At 39.5% G+C, this 27949-nt stretch overlaps 1 protein-coding gene across 1 annotated transcript in view; it reads left to right on the forward strand.

The window, feature by feature from the left end:
• Positions 1-5724: 5724 nt before the first annotated feature.
• The window catches only part of LOC126162964 (serine/threonine-protein kinase PLK1), a 93180-nt gene continuing 70955 nt past the window's right edge, over positions 5725-27949 (forward strand). The window contains exons 1-5 of the mRNA XM_049919801.1: positions 5725-5980; positions 6070-6294; positions 6369-6586; positions 6688-6783; positions 23065-23270. Coding sequence (XP_049775758.1) covers positions 5888-5980; positions 6070-6294; positions 6369-6586; positions 6688-6783; positions 23065-23270 — 838 coding nt within the window. The 5' untranslated portion in view covers positions 5725-5887. The remainder of the gene's footprint in view (positions 5981-6069; positions 6295-6368; positions 6587-6687; positions 6784-23064; positions 23271-27949) is intronic.

Below are 27949 nucleotides of genomic sequence, written 5' to 3' on the forward strand. Positions count from 1 at the left end.
TACAACACGTGCGCAAGTGGTGCAGAAAGTTCAAGAATGGGCATACTGACGTCCATGATGAGGAGCGTTCCGGAGGGCCATCGGTTTCGGACGAAACAATCGCAAAAGTGTTGGCAGCGGTGCTCTCAGATCGAAGAGTGACGGTTCGTGAGCTCTCCGAAATGATTCCTGATGTCAGCAAAACCTCTATTGACAACATTTTGACGGAGAATCTAGGGTATGCTAAGGTTTGCGCAAGGTGGGTTCCAAGAATGTTGACCGAAGACCATAAACGTCAACGCGTTGAAGCGGCCCAAGAACTTCTTCAAGATCACGGAACTCATGGCGAGGAATACCTCGACTCCATCGTCACTGGAGACGAGAGTTGGGTGCACTACCGCACACACGAAACCTAAGAACAGTCCAAACAATGGAAGCACCGAGATTCGTCGAGATCGCGAAAATTCAGACAAACTCAAAGTGTCGGCAAAGTGATGACAACACTGTTTGGGACAGGATGTGGGTATTGTTGTGCGAGTTCTTGCCCACCAGTACAACAATCAACGTTGCCTCGTACTGAGAGACACTGCAAAAATTACGTGGTGGAATTCAAAACAGGAGGAGGGGTATGCTGTCCAAGGGGGTGCGTTTGCATCAAGATAACCCTCGACCGCACACCGCTAAAGCCACCAACTAACTCATCGCAAAATTTGGATGGGGTATTGTCAAACACCCACCCTACAGCCCGAACTTAGCCCCCAGTGACTACCATCTCTTCTCTGACATGAGGAAACACCTGGGTGGAACGCATTTCGGCGACAGAGAAGAGCTGGAAGAAGCGGTTCTCAGGTATCTGGCGGCTTGGCGGCAGATTTTTTTGACTCGGGCTTCAAAAGCTCGTACTTTACTGCATGTAAAAATGTATTGACCTCAGTGGCGACTATGCAGAAAAATAGGTTAAGTCTGAACTTTCCAAAAATGTATGCATTCATGAAATAAATAAGTTTTATACTGTGAAAAAAAATGTGAACCTTATTTTACGGACACCCCTTGTACAATAGAGTTGAACTTTTTGTGGAAATACAAAACTTGCAGGACTTGAGTGAAGCTACTGAATACTAGGTGTTCACTGCAGTCTAGTATGCAGGGTGGTCAATTGATCGTGACCGGGCCAAATATCTCACGAAATAAGCGTCAAACGAAAAAACTACAAAGAACGAAACTTGTCTAGCTTGAAAGGGGAAACCAGACGGTACTATGTTTGGCCCACTAGATGGCGCTGCCATAGATCAAATGGATATGAACTGCGTTTTTTTTTAAATAGGAACCCCCATTTTTAATTACATATTCATGTAGTATGTAAAGAAATATGAATGTTTTAGTTGGACCAATTTTTTCGCTTTGTGACAGATGGTGCTATAATAGTCACAAACATATGGCTCACAATTTTAGACTAACAGTAGTTGGTAAAATTAAAATACGGATCGCAGGTACGTTTGAACATTTTATTTCGGCTGTTCCAATGTGATACATGTACCTTTGTGAACTTATCATTTCTGAGAATGCATGCTGTTACAGCGTGATTACCTGTAAATACCACATTAATGCAATAAATGCTCAAAATGATGTCCATCAACCAAAATGCCTTTGGCACTATGTGTAACGACATTCCTCTCAACAGCGAGTAGTTCGCCTTCCTTAATATTCGCACATGCATTGACAATGTGCTGACGCATGTTGTCAGGCGATGTCGGTGGATCACGATAGCAAATATCCTTCAACGTTCCCCACAGAAAGAAATCCGGGGACGTCAGATCCGGTGAATGTGCGGGTCATGGTACGGTGCTTCGACGACCAATCCACCTGTCATGAAATATGCTATTCAATACCGCTTCAACCGCACGCAAGCTATGTGCCGGACATCCATCATGTTGGAAGTACATCGCCATTCTGTCATGCAGTGCAACATCTTGTAGTAACATCGGTAGAATATTACATAGGAAATCAGCATACATTGCACCATTTAAATTGCCATCGATAAAATGGGGCCAATTATCCTTCCTCCCATAATGCTCAAATGGTTCAAATGGCTCTGAGCACTATGGGACTCAACTGCTGAGGCCATTAGTCCCCTAGAACTTAGAACTAGTTAAACCTAACTAACCTAAGGACATCACAAACATCCATGCCCGAGGCAGGATTCGAACCTGCGACCGTAGCGGTCTTGCGGTTCCAGACTGCAGCGCCTTTAACCGCACGGCCACTTCGGCCGGCTCCCATAATGCCTCACCATACATTACCCCCCAAGGATGTTCCACTTGTCGCAGCCATCGTGGATTTTCCGTTGCGCAATAGTGCATATTATGCCGGTTTACGTTAACGCTGTTGGTGAATGACGCTTCATCGCTAAATAGAACGCATGCAAAAAATCTCTCAGCATCCCGTAATTTCTCTTGTGCCCAGTGGCATAACTGTACACTACGTTCAAAGTCGTCGCCATGCAATTCCTGGTGCATAGAAATATGGTACAGGTGCAATCGATGTTGACGTAGCATTCTCAACACCGACGTTTCTGAGATTCCCAATTCCCGTGCAATTTGTCTGTTACTCATCTGCGGATTAGCTGCGACAGAAGCTAAAACACCTACTTGGACATCATCATTTGTTGCAGGTCGTGGCTGACGTTTCACATGTGACTGAACACTTCCTGTTTCCTTAAACAACGTAGCTATCTGGCGAACGGTCCAGACACTTGGATGATGTCGTCCAGGATACCGAGCAGCATACATAGCACACGCCCATTGGGCACTTTGATTTCAATAGCCATATATCAACATTATATCGACCTTTTCCGCAATTGGTAAACGGTCCATTTCAACACGGGCAATATATCACGAAGCAAATACCGTCCGCACTGGCGGAATGTTACGTGACATCACGTACTTATACGTTTGTGACTAATACAGAACCATCTATCACAAAGCGAAAAAAGTGGTCCAACTAAAACATTCATATTTCTTTATGTACTATACGAATATGTAATAAATAATGGGGGTTCCTATTTAAAAAACGCAGCTGATATCCGTTTGACCTATGGCAGCGCCATCTAGCGGGCCAACCATAGCACCATCTGGTTTCCCCCTTCAAGCTAGACAAGTTTCGTTCTTTGTAGTTTTTTCGTTTGACGCTTATTTCATGAGATATTTGGCCCGGTCACGATCAACAGACCACCCTGTATACAGTCACGACACTCCTTGGTGTTACCGTTTGATAGCTGGAGCGACACTAATGCTACAAGGGGTGAACAAGCAGACAGTCACATGTGTCGTAAGGATAGTGTTTGTTTTTAATTGGTTGGTTAGTTGATTTGGGGGAGGAGACCAAATGGAGTAAGGGAGGACGTGGACCATGCCCTTTGAAAGGAACCATTTTGTCTGAAGCGATTTAGGAAAATTACAGAAAACCTCGACCAGGATGAGATGGATGTGGTTTGAACCATCATCCTCCAAAATGCGAGTCCAGTATGCTAACCACTATGCCACTTCACTTGGTGTGTTTTTAATTATAGTCTGCTTAATTAACAAGACACTTGTTATATTGTTTCGTTCCCTGAGATAGTAACTTATCAAGAGACATGAATTTCATGAAATGCATGTAAAAACAGCCGAATTGCATTGATTCAATGACATAAGCTATTCATGAAGACATACTTTCGAATATGTGTACATTTGCATCTTACTCCGCTGAAAACAAGAGGATATAAACACATATTTCATGGATGAGAAGCATGCACTTCTGTTTGCCCATACTTGCACTTCATTGGACTTAGTAATAAGTGGATATTTTGTAAATATAATTACTTTTTTTCAAAAGCGAATGTATTGAAGATTCTTGCCGTTTGTGATGCAGATTTAGCAATAACTATCCAGTTGGTTTCTTGTGTTTTGGAAAACAGTTTTATTGTTTTTGACGATTTACTATCGCTGTGTGGTTTTCCCTTAAGCTACAGGTGTGTCGGCTTATTTCGTACCTTCAATAATGTAGGTATTACATTCCATACGGATTTCCTACATTCCACATCCACTGGTTTGGCTGAAAGTGTTTTGAACAAATCTCTGCTTTGTTGGATAGGTATACAGTGTCTTTCTGCAAAAGGTTAGATCTTCTAGTGTTTACTAGCAATTTTTTGTTGTTAAATGAACACGACGATTCAGCAAATATCTGTACATTACAAGAGAAAAGTAAATAAACTACTCTGGAATGTACCGTTTTGCATCTCTCAGGATCCTTTGGAAAGTAAAGAATGACAAATGTGCAGCCATTTTTTTAGTTATTGCTGAGTTTTATGTCTTTACATATCCTCTCTATTGTGAAAACTCTATTATAAATCAATATAAACGTTAGTATTCGCACTCATCCGATGTCGTATTCAGAAGTGTCGCTTGCTAGCCGCTTGGGGCATTGCTGTCCCTGTGGATAACGAAAACGAGACGGAGTGTCGCGACTCTTATGTTAAACTATGGTGTTCACACTTGCTACTGCAGTGCCACTGCTCTATGCCATTAGCTGTGGTGGCATTTTAGTTGTGTGTGTGAACCCAGGTTTGGAACATAAGTCAATATGTCATAGATATTATAACCAATCTCACCACCACATTAGGTTGTAAAAAAAGAGAACTTTCTCCAGATAAGAGTTTTGGAGTAAAAGAACACTCTCCAAGAATTTTTTCAGTTTAATATGAATAAAAAATTCGAAGGGCATTCTCTGACGAGGCAGTTCCTTCTCACTATCTTCCCTCCTTGAGAAACTTCTTGGTGTGTGTCACCTGCCATGTCTGGCACAGATCACACGCATAATGTTACATTCAATTCGGCTCGCTCAAACAGGCAAATTGTTCAGTATATGGACCTGGCGTCAGTGTGTTCTGGAAGAGTAACAGTGCGTTTCAATTTTACTTTTCTGTGCAGCAATAATACAAATATAGCAAGACGATTATGGACAGATCACGAGAACGCATTTTGTTGTGATGTTAACCTGCCATTTTTACTAAAGAAGAAAAAAAACTCGGTAAAACTAAACTTCAACAGAACTTATTCAACTCGAAATATGCTGTAGAGCTTACGTCAAAAAGCGGAGAATGTTCTCCGCTTGTGAGAAGCTCCCCTAGTTTTACCCATACGAAACCAGAGGAATGTTCTTTGTTTTAAGCAACTTCCCCCACCCTTTTACTCACGGTGAGAACATTTTCGGGTTAAATATATACTCCGAATTGCTTTATTTATGCGAACCTGATAATGTTTTCCGAAATTCCGAGTATAAAGTACATTCTCCGTTTTATTCACGTGACACATTGATTATGGCTAAAATTGGAAGCCACATTCTTGAGAATAGTAGTAAAAATACTCTCTGTATGGTTTACAAAAACCTACCTCTAACAGCAAACGCGATGAATACTCCGAGAATAGTTGTCCGGCTGTTATCCTGAGTTTGTACAATTGGCTCTTTAATGTATCTTGTGAAACAGCTAGTGGTGTCACTTAAACGACTTTTAACTTTTCGTGGCATGGAAAAAGTGTTGTCACTCGTGTTCCGCACGCAAATTAGGTGACGCATTCTGAGTGGCGTCATTTGAGTTTCACGTGGAAGCCCACACATGTAAAAATGAGATCTCTGCTTCGCTGCGATCCATCGTAGAAACTCTGGTTGTAACTGACCAATAGCTGCGGGGTAGACGAGAGATCTTCCACTGTATTGGCTCTCAGGTGTCTTAAACACATTCAAACTGCTGCTGTCTAGTAGTATGCGAAACGGTCAACATAACAAACTGATCGAGGTTTTGGAAGCACAGTGTTTTTTTAGAAAATAAGTTTTATATGTTTATGTAGTAGTTTGTGTTCTTTTATACAAAATGACAGCAGCGAAAGAAGAAACATACATCCCTGATATCATTGTTGATTCTACTTCTGGGGTGACATACAAGAAAGGGCGGTTTTTCGGAAAGGTGGGTTGCGAAAAAGGTGTTGGATTGGATGTGATTTTATTTAGATACGGAGTAACTGTTTGTGCTACATTATTCATCCTCATTTGCAGGGTGGATTTGCAAGGTGCTATGAAATTACAGACACAAAAACGGGGAATATTTATGCCGGGAAGATCATCCCTAAACGCTTAATGAAATCAAGTAATCAGCGAGACAAGATTAGTCAAGAAATACAGATTCATAGCAGTTTAAGCCACAATAATGTTGTTGGTTTTTACGGATATTTTGAAGACAATTACAATATTTATATCGTCTTGGAGTTATGCCGCAGTAGGGTGAGTACGATTGTGTTTGCCGTAGTTTAGGTCGGCGTTAACCAGTTGCAGTACATTGTGAATTTTTTTTTTAGTCGCTCATGGAACTTCATAAGCGGAGGAAAGCATTGACGGAACCAGAAGTTCGGTATTTTTTGCACCACTTGACTCTTGGAGTGATGTATTTACACCAACGTAAAGTGATTCACAGAGATTTAAAATTGGGCAATCTGTTTTTAAATGAGAATTTAGAAGTCAAAATAGGTGATTTTGGTTTGGCAGCGAGACTGGAATTTGATGGCGAACGAAAAAAGTAAGTAGTTATTGTGTATTAATGGCTCAGGTCACATAGTAGCTAAAGTGTTGAAATTAGTGTTGAAAGATCAATTTAATAAACACTTGATTTCGTTACAGGACTGTTTGTGGGACACCGAACTACATAGCTCCCGAGATTATCAACAAGAAAGGACATAGTTATGAAGTGGATATATGGTCAATTGGCTGCATCATGTAAGTCTAATTTTATAATCAGGTTGTTATAAAATATAGCGATACCATCTATTTCTAAATAATAAACTATTGTTTTTTCGGTTTAGTGTTTCTTTGGATTCTAAACTTCTGTGGTCAGAATGTGTATGTCCTGGTATGAGTGTGTGATTTAAGATTTAACTTGTCTCATGTGCAAGTAGTAAAACAAGGTGTATCTTGAACTTAAATTGAGTGTTCATTCCAGTGCCTTGTAGTAAATTATTTTTGCTTCCCTTCAAAGATATTGTCCAGCTACTTCAAAATTATCAATAGGAACCATTCTCTAGCCTGTTAGTTTGGAGGTTGTAGCAGATATTCTCGAATGCTTTGTTAGGCATATTATATGCTTAGGCTATCCAATTCTTCATGTGTAACATACAGTGTTTACTTCCTATGTGAATAATTTTGGTATCATTATGGTGCTCGATTTAACATATAAAAATTCACAGCTTAGGAATTCAGGGTAGTAACAAGAAGGAAAGCAGTTCACAGAAGAGGCAAATAAGCAGCAAAATGAGATTTATGAACATTAAAGTGAATTGTGCTCTGTGAATGTGTTTTGCTTTGGAAGAAAGTCTTGTGACAGAGACCTAAAATGTATAACAGTTTTTCCTTTGTGCCTGTCTGCAGCTTTCTCGTTTATATGGTGTTTAATGAGCCACAATTTTCATAAAACCTTTATTCCACCCTGGACTTGACATTGTTTTGATTAGCAATTTCCTACAACAGCTGCAGTCTCATGGAGTCTGATGACTTCCTGTCACCATGGATTGTTTCTGCCCAAAGCCAAAGTTAATGTGTAGCTACATAACAGAGCATTGTAGTATACACTGCCTGTGCTGTGAGGATGGGGTGGTGCTTATTTCCTCCACACTTAACCCCTTCTCCCCCTGTCCACAGCTGCTTGTAACCTAGCCAGCATTAGTGTGCTTATGCCCTCAACATCCACTGCCAAAGGGGGTTGGGGGTGATATTGTGTGTATAGTTAATTGAAATTATATGATGCAGAAGGCAGCACATAGTCCTATAACCTGAAATTCTAGTTTGAAAATGAACAGTGTGGGCCCCTTTAGGAATTTTTTTTTTTTCGTTCTTGGGATTAGATGGTCAGTTTTGTTTCCTTGAGCCATGGTTTCAGATTCTGTAGAATAAATTTTCTGTTCACAATGGTGGAAGACGTGCTTCAGCCTGTCGTGTTCAGTGGTGGTGAATGTAACAGAACATATCATAGGAGATGTATAAAGTGCTGTAGTCTGTGTACATGATAATGGAATTGATGACTGATAATGGAGGTTATTAAAGGTACAACAACAAGACATATCCTAATCTATTGGATGCTTGCGTGTTTTCATGTGTGAAAGACTAACTTTAGAGTGCATTACTTTCCACACTTGGTAGCAACAGCTTTGTTCTACTGGTATCTTTATTAAGTATGATTGGTTTTGGCCCATGATAACATTTGCTCAAGGAAAAATTTCTGGATAGGTTTAATAGAAGGCTAGAAGTCTATTATATTAAGGCAAAACAGATGCCCCATATAAAACGTCATAATTTCAGAAGTTACTAATGTGCAAGTACACTTTTTTAATGCATCTAAAAACATTTGTTTCCTTCTTCACTTCTGATACATGTTCAGCACAAAACCAGATCTGTTGAGAAAATAGTGGAACAACCGATAACAAAAAACTATAAACCATGTGACGAGTGCTGTATGTGGCTGTGGAAGGAATTGCAGCTGTCACTTATGCATGGTGGTAATTTCTTCTTCTTCCTCCTCCTCCTCCTCCCCCCCCCCCCGCCCCATATTTATCTTAGATAAAAAAAAACTAATTCTGTGTGGCTAGAGTGTGAACTTATTGCCAGCCATTCCTTCACTTAAACTGTACTAGGCTTTCTAATCAACATTTGTCCAGTTTGTGTTATCTTAACTGAGAAACTGAAAGCTAATACCAGTACTTTCTTTTACTTCAGAAATGCACAGTGGGCCACTGAGTTTGAAACTCTCATTTGACGAGCTAGATGCTGTAGTGTCGAATCTCCTCCATTCATATTACACTGAGAGTAGGTTTGGAAATACACACAAAGCATGAATGTATTTAGACTTGGTGTTTTACACTCTCATTTTCTTACTTTAGCAGTCAAATATTAATCTTTTGTCCCATCATCATGATTTGAACTGGCTGCCTTAGGCAGGCAACACCCATCATTAGTGATGGGTGGGTAGAAATGCACACCTTATCTGTGCATATATGGATTTTACGAGTCGGAAGACTTCAACCTCCATGTGTCCGCAGCTCGTGGTCTTGCGGTCGCGTTCACGCTTTCCAAGCATGGGGTCCCAGGTTCGATTTCCGGTTGGGTCAGGGATTTTCACCTGCCTCGAGATGACTGGGTGTTTGTGTTGTCCTCATCATTTCATCATCATTCCTGAAAGTGGCGAGGTTGGACTGAGCAAAGATTGGGAAATTGTACAGGTGCTGATAACAGCGCAGTTGAGTGCCCCACAAACCAAACATCATCTTCTTTCAAACCTCCATGTGAAAAGTTTACTAACTGAAAAAAGGGTACTATAGCGTTTGCAGCCTCATACCTGCTTTTTGGGTTATTCCACTGACTTTTGGGTATTAAGTTACTTCTCAAAATAGTTGCAAATTATAGAAACTTGTTAGTATTTTGTCTTTCACTCAGCTTTGTGAAGGATTCAAAAGTACGTAAACAAAAATTATAATTAGTTTCATGCCCCATGTATCATTTGTATGGCCACTCTTAGTGACAGTCATTTGACATTCACTCACAGTAACCAACTGTCAATGGTGGCTATGTGCTGACCATTTATGTAACAAATAAGATGTTCAATTTTAATGGTGGAAGTTTATTTTGCTCTTCTGTCTGCCCACTCCACCAAACATACAGAAAATTCTGGGGAAGTTCAGTGAGGAGTGTTGTGACAACATCATGAAGTAGAGTGTTGAATGTAATACCTGTAATTATATGTAAATAAAGAAATTTATGATGCAACATGTTTCCAAAATTTTGACTGTTTTCACACACAGGTAGTATATGCATTTGGGGACATTAAATGAAGCACAATAAGCTGTTTGTTGCACCTTTTTGTGAGATTATTACACTTTGTACCTGTCCCCTTCTATTCCATGTGTAAACACCTCTCTCCCTCCCCACTCCCCTGCCCCTGTTTTTACCTGCCTTTTAATAGATTGGACATACTTTTCCTGCTCTCTTCTTCAACAGGATTTTAAGATTTGGTTCAAGCAGAATTACACAATGATCAATACATATTAAAAGGTAATTTACGTAAAGCACCAGTAATTATTCCTGCCACCAGGAACAGTGGTTAACCTTACTAACAACAGTCAACCTCAGTAACAGTGGTCAACTTGTATCTGTGAAGTCTAATGAAATTTAAACAAGGATGCTGTAGCTGTTGACACTTAATTTAGTGCTGGCATGAATTTAACAGTTCCCAACTATTGACTGTGTACTGTTCTGTTCAGAGCATTAGTGTTTTACCAGAACTGATTTTTCACAATAAAATCATGCCAAATGTTAAGAAGTTGGCCCATTCCAGAAGAATTTAAGATTCAATTTTTCGAAATTGATAGCATCATTCAGCTGTGTGCAGTCGTGAAGTAAATTTATCCGCGGATGATGAGTATCAAAGAAACAGAAAAACAGAGTACATTCAGAATGACAGACATTGTAAGAACGTTGAACTTTGCTAATTGAAACCTAAGCAAACTACCCTAATGCATGCCTTTGCTTCAAATTCTGAAAAGCAGTAGTATCTGAATGATAAGTGCAGATGTTACCTTGGCATTAATCCAGTCAAGATTCCAGCCCACAAGGTTAACAATACTGCATCTAATCATTTTCGAGAGGTATACACAAAGGTTAATGTCTGCCTCCTTACCTGAGTGGTTAGTACGTCTGCCATACAGCGGGCTCGGGTTTGATTTGTGGCAGTCAGAGATTTTCTCCGCTTGGCAACTGGGTGTTCATGTCGTCATTATTTCATCCTCATTGACATGCAAGTCGCCCAATGTGACATCTGAAGACTTGTAACTTGGCGACCAAGCTTCCCCAGGTGGGCACTCCTGGACATCTATGCAATCAGATTTTCTTTTCAAAGGTCAATACTGGATAAGACCACTCTGAGAAAAAGTAACATACAACCAATTTATGAGAATGTTTTAAAGAAAATGAGGCAGTCAGTAAATTTTTGAAGTGGGAATTGTTTTCGATGAGTCTACTGATCAGCAAAGGTATATTCTGAATGTGTTGATTTTTGTCCATGTGGTGAATTGGTAAAACGTATCCTTTTCAAAATGTATGAACTTGAAGATAAATGCCTGCATGACAATGCAGTTTTTTTTTTGTCATCAGTCTACTGACTGGTTTGATGCGGCCCGCCACGAATTCCTTTCCTGTGCTAACCTCTTCATCTCAGAGTAGCACTTGCAACCTACGTCCTCAATTATTTGCTTGACGTATTCCAATCTGTCTTCCTCTACAGTATTTGCCCTCTATAACTCCCTGTAGTACCATGGAAGACATTCCCTCATGTCTTAGCAGATGTCCTATCATCTTGTCCCCTCTCCTTATCAGTGTTTTCCACATATTCCTTTCCTCTCCGATTCTGCGTAGAACCTCCTCATTCCTTACCTTATCAGTCCACCTAATTTTCAACATTCGTCTATAGCACCACATCTCAAATGCTTCGATTCTCTTCTGTTCCGGTTTTCCCACAGTCCATGTTTCACTACCATACAATGCTGTACTCCAGACGTACATCCTCAGAAATTTCTTCCTCAAATTAAGGCCGATATTTGATATTAGTAGACTTCTCTTGGCCAGAAATGCCTTTTTTGCCATAGCGAGTCTGCTTTTGATGTCCTCCTTGCTCCGTCCGTCATTGGTTATTTTACTGCCTAGGTAGCAGAATTCCTTAACTTCATTGACTTCGTGACCATCAATCCTGATGTTAAGTTTCTCGCTGTTCTCATTTCTACTACTTCTCATTACCTTCGTCTTTCTCCGATTTACTCTCAAACCATACTGTGTACTCATTAGACTGTTCATTCCGTTCAGCAGATCATTTAATTCTTCTTCACTTTCACTCAGGATAGCAATGTCATCAGCGAATCGTATCATTGATATCCTTTCACCTTGTATTTTAATTCCACTCCTGAACCTTTCTTTTATTTCCATCATTGCTTCCTCGATGTACAGATTGAAGAGTAGGGGCGAAAGGCTACAGCCTTGTCTTACACCCTTCTTAATACGAGCACTTCGTTCTTGATCGTCCACTCTTATTATTCCCTCTTGGTTGTTGTACATATTGTATATGACCCGTCTCTCCCTATAGCTTACCCCTACTTTTTTCAGAATCTCGAACAGCTTGCACCATTTTATATTGTCGAACGCTTTTTCCAGGTCGACAAATCCTATGAAAGTGTCTTGATTTTTCTTTAGCCTTGCTTCCATTATTAGCCGTAACGTCAGAATTGCCTCTCTCGTCCCTTTACTTTTCCTAAAGCCAAACTGATCGTCACCTAGCGCATTCTCTACTTTCTTTTCCATTCTTCTGTATATTATTCTTGTAAGCAGCTTTGATGCATGAGCTGTTAAGCTGATTGTGCGATAATTCTTGCACTTGTCAGCTCTTGCCGACTTTGGAATTGTGTGGATGATGCTTTTCCGAAAGTCAGATGGTATATCGCCAGACTCATATATTCTACACACCAATGTGAATAGTCGTTTTGTTGCCACTTCCCCCAATGATTTTAGAAATTCTGATGGAATGTTATCTATCCCTTCTGCCTTATTTGACCGTAAGTCCTCCAAAGCTCTTTTAAATTCCGATTCTAATACTGGATCCCCTATCTCTTCTAAATCGACTCCTGTTTCTTCTTCTATCACATCAGACAAATCTTCACCCTCATAGAGGCTTTCAATGTATTCTTTCCACCTATCTGCTCTCTCCTCTGCATTTAACAGTGGAATTCCCATTGCACTCTTAATGTTACCACCGTTGCTTTTAATGTCACCAAAGGTTGTTTTGACTTTCCTGTATGCTGAGTCTGTCCTTCCGACAATCATATCTTTTTCGATGTCTTCATATTTTTCCTGCAGCCATTTCGTCTTAGCTTCCCTGCACTTCCTATTTATTTCATTCCTCAGCGACTTGTATTTCTGTATTCCTGATTTTCCCGGAACATGTTTGTACTTCCTCCTTTCATCCATCAACTGAAGTATTTCTTCTGTTACCCATGGTTTCTTTGCAGCTACCTTCTTTGTACTTATGTTTTCCTTCCCAACTCCTGTGGTGGCCCTTTTTAGAGATGTCCATTCCTCTTCAACTGTACTGCCTACTGCGCTATTCCTTGTTGCTGTATCTATAGCGTTAGAGAACTTCAAACGTATCTCGTCTTTCCTTAGTACTTCCGTATCCCATTTCTTTGCGTATTGATTCTTCCTGACTAATGTCTTGAACTTCAGCCTACTCTTCATCACTACTATATTGTGATCGGAGTCTATATCTGCTCCTGGGTACGCCTTACAATCCAGTATCTGATTTCGGAATCTCTGTCTGACCATGATGTAATCTAATTGAAATCTTCCCGTATCTCCTGGCCTTTTCCAAGTATACCTCCTCCTCTTGTGATTCTTGAACAGTGTATTCGCTATTACTAGCTGAAACTTGTTACAGAATTCAATTAGTCTTTCTCCTCTTTCATTCCTTGTCCCAAGCCCATATTCTCCTGTAACCTTTTCTTCTACTCCTTCCCCTACAACTGCATTCCAGTCGCCTATGACTATTAGATTTTTGTCCCCTTTCACATACTGCATTACCCTTTCAACTTTCTCTATCTGTTCATCTTCAGCTTGTGACGTCGGCATGTATACCTGAACTATCGTTGTCGGTGTTGGTCTGCTGTCGATTCTGATTAGAACAACCCGATCATTGAACTGTTCACAGTAACACACCCTCTGCCCTACCTTCCTATTCATAACGAATCCTAGACCTGTTATACCATTTTCTGTTGCTGTTGATATTACCCGATACTCATCTGACCAGAAATCCTTGTCTTCCTTCCACTTCACTTCACTGACCCCTACTATATCTGGATTGAGCCTTTGCATTTCCCTTTTCAGATTTTCTAGTTTCCCTACCACGTTCAAGCTTCTGACATTCCACGCCCCGACTCGTAGAACGTTATCCTTTCGTTGATTATTCAATCTTTTTCTCATGGTAACCTCCCCCTTGGCAGTCCCCTCCCGGAGATCCGAATGGGGGACTATTCCGGAATGTTTTGCCAATGGAAAGATCATCATGACACTTTCTCCAAATACAGGCCACATGTCCTGTGGATACACGTTACGTGTCCTTAATGCAGTGGTTTCCATTGCCTTCTGCATCCTCATGTCGTTGATCATTGCTGATTCTTCCGCCTTTAGGGGCAATTTCCCACCCCTAGGACAAGAGAGTGCCCTGAACCTCTATCCGCTCCTCCGCCCTCTTTGACAAGGCCGTTGGCAGAATGAGGCTGACTTCTTATGCCGGAAGTCTTCGGCTGCCAATGCCGATTATTTATCAAAATTTAGGCAGTGGCGGGGATCGAACCCGTGACCGAAGACGTTTTTGATTATGAATCAAAGACGCTACCCCTAGACCACGGGTACCCTACAATGCAGTTATTCAGTGAATAAAGTATGAACCTATAGCTAGGGGCTTACAGTATGAAATTTCGGCTTATGAATGACATATCATGCTGCATATTTTCAGCTTTTAAACAGTTAAGTAGGACATAACCCAACCTCAAAAATGTGAGATGTCCATATTGTAGTTGTGAAAGTAACAGGCCGAATTACTGCTGGGTAAATGACTTCATCGTTGCTCTGAAGAAGATTCTGGTAAAGGCTGCCAGCTATTAAGTTTGCTATCAAGAAATAGCAGGGCTCCGTTTTCCACAGTTTCCTGCCATCACAAGGTGGGATACTGGTATAAGACGCACAGTTTTCTTGTGCAAATACATTGATAAGATCAAACATTTCAAATGTGCCCTAGCCTCAATGGATCCATCAGCCATCAAGCAGGCCGAGCAGTTCAAAGATCTAGAGTTGGAACTTTTTGTGGTTTTTGGCTACAAGTATTTGCTTGATGTGATTAAAGATTTGGAAGATGATGGTGTGGATGGATTAGGAGTAACAGTGGAAGGAGTGTTAGGGACAGCCTTGGTGGATTTACTGAAGTCAATTTGAAGAACATTCCAGATGTGTAAACCTCTTTGAGTGCTGATAAGATAGGGTCCCTTATTTTCAGTAGGTGTCAAACAGATCTTTGGCAATATAGGGACTCCAGTAACTTGGTGTCAAAAACATTGATATGATGTGTGTAATCCAGTATGGCAGAACCCTGTAAATGGAATAAAGTTAATGTAGCTGATTTAAACCCAAATAACATTATTTCATTAGATCCTTTTTTGTATGTATTTCCAGAACCTTTTTGCCCCTCTGTTCTTACCATAATTTGCATCCTAAAATCCTTTCACAACTTATAAGCTACTGTAACTTGTCTTCATTGTTCAGTAATTTCTACTTCTGAACCTGGAGATCCTCACTTTCTCTATATTGACAGCCTGTGCTCTACTGCCAGGTCATTTATCATTTTGCTGTTGTTTACTTATTTCCCATCAATTACAAATTGTATGTTATCATGTGACTTGTGCTTGCAGTCCATTCTGCCTACATCCATTCTTATTTCTTTCTATACCCAAGCTATGTGGAGAAATGGTTTGCACACTGCACTTTCGTACAGGACAGCTGTTCAAATCCCCAACTTGATATCCAGATGTAGCTTCCCTGTGATTTCCTTAAGTCACGTAACACAGATTCTGGGACAGTTCCTTCAAAAGGGCACAACTGATCTCCTTCCTGATGCGAGATTGTTCTCCATCTCAATGACATTGTTGTTGGTGGGTCATTAAAGTTTAATCTTCCTTATCTTTATCTATTTACATATTAAATATGTTGCCTTATCCTTGTGTATCTTTCCATGTATTTGTGCCTATCCTACTTCTGTTACCACCTGATTAGTTTTAATAAGCTTTCTGATGTGATCAATACCAAATAACGTACAGTATAGGGAATTACAATGGTTGCACAATTGGGCATAATGTTGTCAAGATTGTATTCACAAGTTGGTAACTAAAATATGTGATCTTATGACTGCAATGATGATATTTGTGTGTTTCTGATTTAGTGCTTTAGATTGCTGTACTGTTTGTCTTGAGGAAAAGCACTCTGGGCAATAAGAGGGAGGCTCGGAAAGTAAAACACAATTTTTTTTTTTTTTTTTTCTCCCCTGATATTGCAGCTGGCATGTTGAAATTCCACTGCAATGTAATTTAAAGTTTGTACTACACAGTGTATTTTTTCATATGCAGCTGTAATGAGATAAGTCTGAACTAAGAAACAAACATAGCGTGCAGGTTACTGTTGTTAACTTACGAAGAGCAGTGAAGTATAGTTAGATATTAATGGGTCAAAGAGCATAAACAGAGTGAAATTCCCAGGAACATGTGTGGCGAGTATGGGGGACAATTGTATGGGCCATAGCAATGTCTCCACATGGTGAGCATTTTTCAAGGACAGCAGAGTGAACCTTAGTGATTCATAACACTCTGCTTGGCTGGTAACAACTGCAACCGTGCAGAATGTCGGAGCCATTGAGGCAGCAATTTCGAATGACTGGCGTGTGTGCTACTGTGAACTGCAGCAGTAGAGCATCTCCTGTGGTGTGTGTGATATTGTTCATTACATACAGAAATTTCGTACAGTTAGTTCTCACTACTGTATTTACTCGAATCTAAGACGCACTTTTTTTTCTGGTTTTTGTAATCCAAAAAACTGCCTGTGGCTTAGAATCGAGTGCAAAGTAAGCAGAAGTTCTGAAAAATGTTGGTAGGTGCCGCCACAAGTAACTTCTGCCGTCAAATATATGTAGCTACACAGGCATGCTTTCAGGCACAAAGATAAATACTGGCACCAAAACCTCTCCGTCAGTAAATAAATTAAAAAAAAAAAGTTGAAGGAGAGTTTTTTCTCCGCCCCGAGTTTTGACCAATGCATTTTGATACAGTACCCAATGAAGTAAATACAAATTCTGTATTGTTCATCTTCGAATGTAACAGCATTTCAATGTACTACGAAAATCCGACTGGCAAGACTGTTTGGGATGTTTGTCAATATGGCCAACTGTACGTTCTGAATTTTTTTCCTAGCTGTCAGAAGAGACGGTTGCTAGTAGGAAATTTTATGAATTGTGAATCACATTCAGTATTCTCTTCACCATAAGAATAATACGAATATAAACATTTTGCCATGTATTCTTTCATGTTTGCTGCTATCTCATTTAAATCCTGTCTGCCTAATAAACTACGAAGCTAGAGTGAGACAACAGCAAACGAGGAAGAATATACATATCATGTCATGTTTATATTTTTATTATTCTTATACCAAATAGTGATACAGTCAGAAATGAAGCACGGCAATTTACTAGATGTTTGAATCTAAGATGACTTAATTTCTGTGCAGAATGTAATGTACTAAAGAGGCGTCTGCAAAGACTTTCAAATGCAGAAAAATTTTCTCTTAACTCTCGTTCAGAACATCTTCTATCATACGCAGTCTATTATTTGGTTCTTGTTGATCATTATCAAAGAAAGGAGCAGTGTAAGTAACAACAAATAGTAGTCTCTTGCCATTGTTTCGCCAATGAGACGTTTCCTCGCGGCGACAGGCCATAAACACTCATTATCAGAATGCGACAAGCAATGCATGACACAGTACCACAGTACAGTAATACATTTTCAGCTTAGAGTGACGTAAACACCTATAACAAAGAGAACGGCACTTGTCACATCAAAGAAAAATAAGCAATCAGTTCAAACCAGACGAAGCACATGAAAAAGGAAGAGTATCCATATAAATACGGACGGAGCACCTGACGCACAGCAATGGCTAACTGGTAAAGCTTAACTGCTAAGCTTAAGACTCAAACCAAACTACTGTAGCTGTATCGTCATTCATTTGACCTAAATTGTCTCTCATATTACAATGGACCAACTTTGTTTCGATTTGCAGGTGCGGCCTAAAACTTTTCTCTCCCCTTGAATTTAGAGTCTCATTTTTCAGGTGCGGCTTAGATTCGAGTAAATACGGTAGGTGTCTAAGAACCTGACAAACACAAGGGCCACTGAATAATGATAAGCTTGGATCACTGAAGACGTTACGCTGCAAAAAATGGCACAGTTTCCTGAAAGGAGTCATCGCTGGTGATGAGTCATGGGTGGGCTTAACCGTACATGCCTCTTTGGAGTGGACACATGCCACTGGTTCCCCACTACAAAAAAAGTGATTCAATCTGCTAGGAATGTGCTTGTGACACTGTTTTGGAATAGGCATGATGTGCTATTGGTGGACTCCGCTGAACACAGGACCACAGTCAGTGATGCAGTCTACATTAAAACTTTGGTTAAGTTGCATTGTGTCCTTCATGATAAAAGCCACAGCATTAATGCTGGTGGTGTCAAACTTCATGACAATGCTTGCCCCTTTGTTGCTGTTCCTGTTTGTTAGAAAATCGCTGGGTTTGGGTTGAAGGTGTTCCAGCATCCACCGTGCATTTCAGATCTTGCACTGTCGGACTTTCACCGTTTGGTCCCATGAAGAAATTCCAGACCGACCAATGCCTTCGCAACAGATGCAAAAGCGAAATCAGCAGTCCACAGATGGCTATACTGCAACCAAATGGACTTCTACGAACAGCGAATATTGAAACTTGTAGCACGATGAGAGAAATGTGTTGAACATTGCTGACTATTTAGAAAAGTAGGTGAAGATGCTAGTGGATTTGTGGTTCTTCTTTTTTTTTTTTTTAACTTTCTGGCAGTAAAATTATTGTGCGGCACTATCTGATCATCCCTTCCCCCATGAACCATGGATCTTGCCGTTGGTGGGGAGGCTTGCGTGCCTCAGTGATACAGATGGCTGTACCGTAGGTGCAACCACAACGGAGGGGTATCTGTTGAGAGGCCAGACAAACATGTGGTTCCTGAAGAGGGGCAGCAGCCTTTTCAGTAGTTGCAGGGGCAACAGTCTGGATGGTTGACTGATCTGGCCTTGTAACAATAACCAAAACGGCCTTGCTGTGCTGATACTGCGAACGGCTGAAAGCAAGGGGAAACTACAGCCGTAATTTTTCCCGAGGACATGCAGCTCTACTGTATGATTAAATGATGATGGCGTCCTCTTGGGTAAAATATTCCGGAGGTAAAATAGTCCCCCATTCGGATCTCCGGGCGGGGACTACTCAGGAGGACGTCGTTATCAGGAGAAAGAAAACTGGCGTCCTACGGATCGGAGCGTGGAATGTCAGATCCCTTAATCGGGCAGGTAGGTTAGAAAATTTAAAAAGGGAAATGGATAGGTTAAAGTTAGATATAGTGGGAATTTGTGAAGTTTGGTGGCAGGAGGAACAAGACTTTTGGTCAGGTGATTACAGGGTTATAAATACAAAATCAAATAGGGGTAATGCAGGAGTAGGTTTAATAATGAATAAAAAAATAGGAGTGCGGGTTAGCTACTACAAACAGCATAGTGAACGCATTATTGTGGCCAAGATAGACACAAAGCCCATGCCTACTACAGTAGTACAAGTTTATATGCCAACTACCTCTGCAGATGATGAAGAAATTGATGAAATGTATGACGGGATAAAAGAAATTATTCAGGTAGTGAAGGGAGACGAAAATTTAATAGTTGTGGGTGACTGGAATTCGTCAGTAGGAAAAGGGAGAGAAGGAAACATAGTAGGTGAATATGGATTGGGGGAAAGAAATGAAAGAGGAAGCCGCCTTGTAGAATTTTGCACAGAGCATAACTTAATCATAGCTAACACTCGGTTCAAGAATCATAAAAGAAGGTTGTATACCTGGAAGAATCCTGGAGATACTAAAAGGTATCAGATAGATTATATAATGGTAAGACAGAGATTTAGGAACCAGGTTTTAAATTGTAAGACATTTCCAGGGGCAGATGTGGATTCTAGTGAAGGCAGCAGAAGGTCAAGTAGGTAAAAAGACGAGGACTAATAGAAATCCTTGGGTAACAGAAGAAATATTGAATTCGATTGATGAAAGGAGAAAATATAAAAATGCAGTAAATGAAGCAGGCAAAAAGGAATACAAACGTCTCAAAAATTAGATCGGCAGGAAGTGCAAAATGGCTAAGCAGGGATGGCTAGAGGACAAATGTAAGGATGTAGAGGCTTGTCTCACTAGGGGTAAGATAGATACTGCCTACAGGAAAATTAAAGAGACCTTTGGAGAGAAGAGAACCACTTGCATGAACATCAAGAGCTCAGATGGCAACCCAGTTCTAAGCAAAGAAGGGAAGGCAGAAAGGTGGAAGGAGTATATAGAGGGTTTATACAAGGGCGATGTACTTGAGGACAGTATTATGGAAATGGAAGAGGATGTAGATGAAGATGAAATGGGAGATAAGATACTGCGTGAAGAGTTTGACAGAGCACTGAAAGACCCGAGTCGAAACAAGGCCCCGGGAGTAGACAACATTCCATTAGAACTATTGATGACCTTGGGAGAGCCAGTCATGACAAAACTCTACCATCTGGTGAGGAAGATGTATGAGACAGGCGAAATACCCACAGACTTCAAGAAGAATATAATAATTCCAATCCCAAAGAAAGCAGGTGTTGACAGATGTGAAAATTACCGAACTATCAGTTTAATAAGTCACAGCTGCAAAATACTAACGCGAATTCTTTACAGACGAATGGAAAAACTGGTAGAAGCGGACCTCGGGGAAGATCAGTTTGTATTCCGTAGAAATATTGGAACACGTGAGGCAATACTAACCTTAAGACTTTTCTTAGAAGAAAGATTAAGAAAAGGCAAACCTACGTTTCTAGCATTTGTAGACTTAGAGAAAGCTTTTGACAATGTTAACTGGAATACTCTCCTTCAAATTCTGAAGGTGGTAGGGGTAAAATACAGGGAGCGAAAGGCTATTTACAATTTGTACAGAAACCAGATGGCAGTTATAAGAGTCGAGGGGCATGAAAGGGAAGCAGTGGTTGGGAAAGGAGTGAGACAGGGTTGTAGCCTCTCCCCGATGTTATTCAATCTGTATATTGAGCAAGCAGTAAAGGAAACAAAAGAAAAATTCGGAGTAGGTATTAAAATTCATGGAGAAGAAGTAAAAACTTTGAGGTTCGCCGATGACATTGTAATTCTGTCAGAGACAGCAAAGGACTTGGAAGAGCAGTTGAACGGAATGGACAGGGTCTTGAAAGGAGGATATAAGATGAACATCAACAAAAGCAAAACGAGGATAATGGAATGTAGTCAAATTAAATCGGGTGATGCTGAGGGGATTAGATTAGGAAATGAGACACTTAAAGTAGTAAAGGTGTTTTGCTATTTCGGGAGCAAAATAACTGATGATGGTCGAAGTAGAGAGGATATAAAATGTAGACTGGCAATGGCAAGGAAAGCGTTTCTGAAGAAGAGAAATTTGTTAACACCGAGAATAGATTTAAGTGACAGGAAGTCGTTTCTGAAAGTATTTGTATGGTTGTATGGAGTGTAGCCATGTATAGAAGTGAAACATGGACGATAACCAGTTTGGACAAGAAGAGAATAGAAGCTTTCGAAACGTGGTGCTACAGAAGAATGCTGAAGTTAAGGTGGGTAGATCACATAACTAATGAGGAGGTACTGAATAGGATTGGGGAGAAGAGAAGTTTGTGGCACAACTTGACTAGAAGAAGGGATCGGTTGGTAGGACATGTTTTGAGGCATCAAGGGATCACAAATTTAGCATTGGAGGGCAGCGTGGAGGGTAAAAATCGTAGAGGGAGACAAAGAGATCAATACACTAAGCAGATTCAGAAGGATGTAGGTTGCGGTAGGTACTGGGAGATGAAGAGGCTTGCACAGGATAGAGTAGCATGGAGAGCTGCATCAAACCAGTCTCAGGACTGAAGACCACAACAACAACAACATCTGATCATCCCTCTTATCTTTCATTTCTGTTACGGTAAACTTTAGTAAACTGGTTGTTGGTGGACTTCTGAGAACAAAAACACACGAACCAGCATTTAAAATTGAATTAAAAGAATTTCCAAATGACAACTACTGTTATGCAGTATGCCTAGAAGAATTTTTGGATATAAATTATTAATTTTACAATTACTTAAAAAATAAAATAGTGTGTAAAGATACCTTCTGTTAAACTGACATCTTCAACATCGTTACGAGGTGTTGTGACCTGTGGAACAACTATTAATCTAAGGCAACACTTACACTGCTGGGCGATAATTGAATTGTTTTTAACTGTAGCTGGTAATATGAAATATTTATATATAGTGTAAGTAATGAGCGATGTAATTAAATTGATTCACTGATCTCTCTGACAAAACTATTTTAGCTAAGTGCATTCTGAAAACTAGACTATTTCTCTTGGCCTTAGTTATTGTAATGTAATTGAAGGTACTTACATTACTGCTAATGAGGTTGGGGACAGTACTTCCCAGCGGAGACTTCTGCCTGAAAACATAATTCATATTACTATATGAAACTGTATTGAATATTTAAACAGTCGTCAAGTAATGTATAAAATGCTTCTTGACAATCACCTGCTTTTATATAAACTCAAACATCGAGTGGTTTGTCGTAGGCCATCTTCATGGATTAGGGTTAAAACAGTTTAAGCCTCATCATCACACCTGTTGTTAATTAAATAATGAACATGTCTCATGTGCAGAGGATGTCATGAATTCCAGTGCACAACACAGGACTTTCAGAAGCAAACATACTAATAAGTGTAAACAGAGCTGTCTCTGCACATGAGTTATGGCCAATTATTTAAGTAATGACAGCTATGTGTTGTTGCAGCTTCAACTATTTTATCCCTGATCCGTGAAGATGATCTGTGACTGAAACTGGTCAATATTTGGGTTTAAAATAAAAGCAGCTGATTGTCAAACACGTAATTGTCACGAACCTGTATTGGGTGTTACACCGGTTTATAGTTACTTGTGTAGTAATAAAAAAAATAGTCATGTTGTGGCTGTTTTATTTTACTGTTCTTGGTTGAGTGTTTGAGAGTTGCCTTATTTATGGTCATATGTAGTTGGTTAAGTTAATGTATGTCTTCCAGGTACACATTGTTGATTGGGAAGCCGCCATTTGAAACAAGTAGTTTAAAGGAAACCTATTCAAGAATAAAACGATGTGAATATTACTTACCGTCACAAGCAAAGATTTCAAAATCAGCCGCAAAACTTATTAGACAGATGCTTCAACCAGATCCAAAATCTAGACCAAAAATTTCGGAGATTCCTCTAGCAGAGTTTTTCACTGACGGTAAGTAGCTCCTCATTCCTTCTTATTCGAGTTGGGTTATGTAAGTTTTGCTTTCACCCTTATCATATTGATTCCCCTAATTTTCGTGTTAGAATTTATTGGGAAATTTGTTAGACTGATTTTCAGCTAGAGAAACAGGATTGTCATTGTTGACACTTACATGCCAGTGTTCTTACTGCCAGGAAATTTACATTTTGGTTCCATGTAGGCATGCCTGACCTTCAGTACACACATTGAGTTTAGTCAAGCATTAGTGCTCATTAACATTTTGTTTGAGCAGTTGTGTATTTTGAATTGAGAACAATATATCTAAAAACAAAGATGATGAGACTTACCAAACAAAAGCGCTGGCAGGTCGATAGACACACAAACACAAACATACACACAAAATTCAAGCTTTCGCAACAAACGGTTGCTTCGTCAGGAAAGAGGGAATGAGAGGGTCTTTCCCTCTCCTTCCCTCTTTCCTGACGAAGCAGCCGTTTGTTGCGAAAGCTTGAATTTTATGTGTGTGTTTGTGTTTGTTTGTTTGTGTGTCTATCGACCTGCCAGCGCATTTGTTTGGTAAGTCCCATCATCTTTGTTTTTAGATACATTTTTCCCACGTGGAATGTTTCCCTCTATTATATTCATATCATTGAATTGAGAACAGTTACACATGTCATATTATAACTGTTTTGCATAAATAAATGTGAAGTTAGACTCTGGATGGGCCGAATCTCTCATTGTATTTAGCCTTCCTCAGTATGTACCATTTTCTATTTCCGCTGCTATTCTGATTCCTAATATCTAGTAGATAGAATGTTTAATAGTTTCATTTAGAACTACAAAAACACTGAAATTGATTTACTTGCTCGGAAAATAAGAATAATAATAGGCCTCCTGTATGTTCTGCCAGTCGTAAAAGGCGACGCAAAGGACAGAGCACTAATGGGGCTAACCCCCCTTTTAGTGTGATTACTTGGTTCAGGACAGAACTAAAGTAGCCTCGGACAAGTGCCGTCATGGTCAGGGAGGACGCTTGAACCCTATGCCCGCCCACAATGGTAACGACACTGCTAGCCAACTGGAAAATGATTTAAATCCAAATAGAGGTGTTTTGCAGAATTGCTTCCTGCAACCACCCTAGAAGGAAAACAAAGACATAGGATGAGATGGTCAGATGAAGTTAATCGACACCTCATGTTCTGTTATTACCAAGCAACAAACCTAGGAACCAACACAACTGGATACAGATCACAAGTATACACAACATTTATTACCAGATACCCAGAATTAAAATTTTTAACAGAACAGCGACTAGCTGATCAGATCTGTGTAATAATAAAAAATAACAGGATACCCCAGTCAGAATTAGAAAACATCAAACAAGGAGTACAACAAATACTGGAACAAAATAATGTGCAATCAGAAGAAGAAGAAAATACAGTAATGGACTCAAACGTCCCAGAGCAAACAAACAAAGAACAACACGCATCAATTAAACAGTCAGAGGAAAACGAAATCTTAAGACAGCCACCAGAACAAGCACAAATAGAACACGAAGTGACACACATGTTAGATATAGGAGAAAAATTACAGCTGACAAATGTTGGTGTTGTTGTTGTTGTTGTTGTTGTGGTCTTCAGTCCCGAGACTGGTTTGATGCAGCTCTCCATGCTACTCTATCCTGTGCAAGCTTCTTCATCTCCCAGTACCTACTGCAGCCTACATCCTTCTGAATCTGCTTAGTGTATTCATCTCTTGGTCTCCCTCTACGATTTTTACCCTCCACGCTGCCCTCCAGTACTAAATATAGAATACAAAGACACAAATACAGACATAAGATAATTCTTGCATAGACGAGCAAATAAGCCACAAGTCTAAACAACAATAAAAACTATCAACACAATCATACACAACAAAATAAATGAAAATACAACTACGGAAGAGTTACAACTACTGGTTTATATAGAAGCACTCACTACACTAAATATACACACTAGGCAGAGATCAGAACCAACCAACACACAGAAGAAACCCACAAAACCAGCATGGCAACACAGCTACAGATCAGAATAGAACAACTGAGAAAAGACATCGGACAGCTAACACAATTTATAAGAAATGAAACGTCAGGAAAAAAAAAATGAAAAAGGTTAGGTAAAATCTCACAACAAGATGCGATAGAGCAATTAGATGAAAAGAAGCGGAAATTACAAGCATTGGCCAAACGACTTAGAAGATACAAAAAAAGTGAAAATAGAAGGAAACAAAACCAAACATTCAACACAAACCAAAAGAAATGTTACCAGACGATAGACAACATACACATTAAAATAGACAATCCACCAAACATAACATACATGTAACACTTCTGGAGCAACATATGGTCAAACCTGGTACAACATAACAGGCATGCACGGTGGATACAAGTAGAAACACACATACAAGATGATACCACAAATGCCTGAAGTGATAATTTTGCAACATGGAAGTCCCCCAAGCAATTAATTCTAAGCACAATTGGAAAGCTCCTGGAAAAGATAAAATAGCAAATTTCTGGCTAAAGAAGTTCACCTCTACACATTCACATCTAACTAAATTATTTAACAGTTACATTGCAGACCCATACACATTCCCTGATGCACTTACACGTGGAATAACGTATCTGAAACCTAGAGATCAAGCAGGCACAGCAAACCCAGCTAAATATCGTCCCATAACATGCCTACCAACAATATACGGAATATTAACTTCAGTCATTACACAAAAATTAATGATACATACAACACAGAACAAAATTATAAATGAAGAACAAAAATGCTGTTGCAAAGGAGCACGAGGATGTAAAGAGCAACTGATAATAGATGCAGAGGTGACATATCAAGCTAAAACTAAACAAAGGTCGCTACACTACGCATACATTGATTACCAAAAAGCTTTTGATAGTGTACCCCACTCATGGTTACTACAAATATTGGAAATATACAAAGTAGATCCTAAATTGATGCAGATCCTAAACATAGTAATGAAAAATTGGAAAACCACACTTAATATCCAAACAAATTCAAATAATATCACATCACAGCCAATACGGATTAAGCGTGGAATATACCAAGGAGACTCGTTAAGTCCTTTCTGGTTCTGCCTTGCTCTGAACCCACTATCCAACATGCTAAATAATACAAATTATGGATACAATATTACTGGAACATACCAACACAAAATGACACATTTGCTACACATGGATGATCTAAAACTACTGGCAGCAACAAATCAACAACTCAACCAATTACTAAAGATAACAGAAGTATTCAGCAATGATATAAATATGGCTTTTGGAGCAGACAAATGTAAGAAAAATAGCATAGTCGAGGGAAAACATACTAAACAAGAAGATTACATATTGGATAACCGCAGCGACTGCATAGAAGTGATGGAAAAAACAGATGCCTATAAATATCTAGGATACAGACAAAAAAGAGGAATAGATAATACAAATATTAAAGAAGAACTAAAAGAAAAATATAGACAAAGACTAACAAAATACTGAAAACAGAATTGACAGCAAGAAACAAGACAAAAGCTATAAATACTTATGCTATACCAATATTGACCTACTCATTTGGAGTAGTGAAATGAAATGGAGTAACACAGACCTAGAAGCACTCAATACACTTACACAATCACAATGGCACAAATATAGAATACATCACAGACATTCAGCAACAGAAAGATTCACATTAAGCAGAAAGGAAGGGTATTTATCGACATAAAAAACCTACATTATGGACAGGTAGACAATTTAAGAAAATTCTTCATAGAACGAGCAGAAACTAGCAAAATACACAAAGCAATCACTCATATGAATACATCGGCTACACCACTGCAATTTCATAACCACTTCTACAACCCTTTAGATCACATAACATCAACAGATACGAAGAAAGTAAATTGCAAAAAGAAAACACTACATGGCAAGCACCCGTATCATCTAACACAGCCACACATTGATCAAGACGCATCCAACACATGGCTAAGAAAAGGCAATATATACAGTGAGATGGAAGGATTCATGATTGCAATACAGGCTCAAACAATAAACACCAGATATTACAGCAAGCATATTATTAAAGATCCCAATACCACAACAGATAAATGCAGACTTTGCAAACAACAAATAGAAACAGTAGATCACATCACCAGCGGATGTACAATACTAGCAAATACAGAATACACCAGAAGACCTGATAATGTAGCAAAAATAATACATCAACAACTTGCCTTACAACATAAACTAATAAAACAACGTGTTCCCACATACAAGTATGCACCACAAAATGTACTGGAGAATGATGAATACAAATTATACTGGAACAGAACCATTATAACAGATAAAACACCACCACATAACAAACCTGACATCATACTCACCAATAAAAAGAAGGAATTAACACAACTAATCGAAATATCCATACCCAATACAACAAATATACAGAATATAACAGGAGAAAAAATTGAAAAATACATCTAACTGGCTGAGGAAGTCAAGGACATGTGGCATCAGGATAAAGTTGACATTATACCAATTATACTATCAACTACAGGAGTCATACCACACAATATCCACCAGTACATCAACGCAATACAGCTACTTCCAAATGTATATATATACAACTACAGAAATCTGTAATTAT

The sequence above is a fragment of the Schistocerca cancellata genome, chromosome 2 (assembly GCF_023864275.1).
Source record: "Schistocerca cancellata isolate TAMUIC-IGC-003103 chromosome 2, iqSchCanc2.1, whole genome shotgun sequence".
Taxonomy (NCBI): Eukaryota; Metazoa; Arthropoda; class Insecta; order Orthoptera; family Acrididae; genus Schistocerca; species Schistocerca cancellata.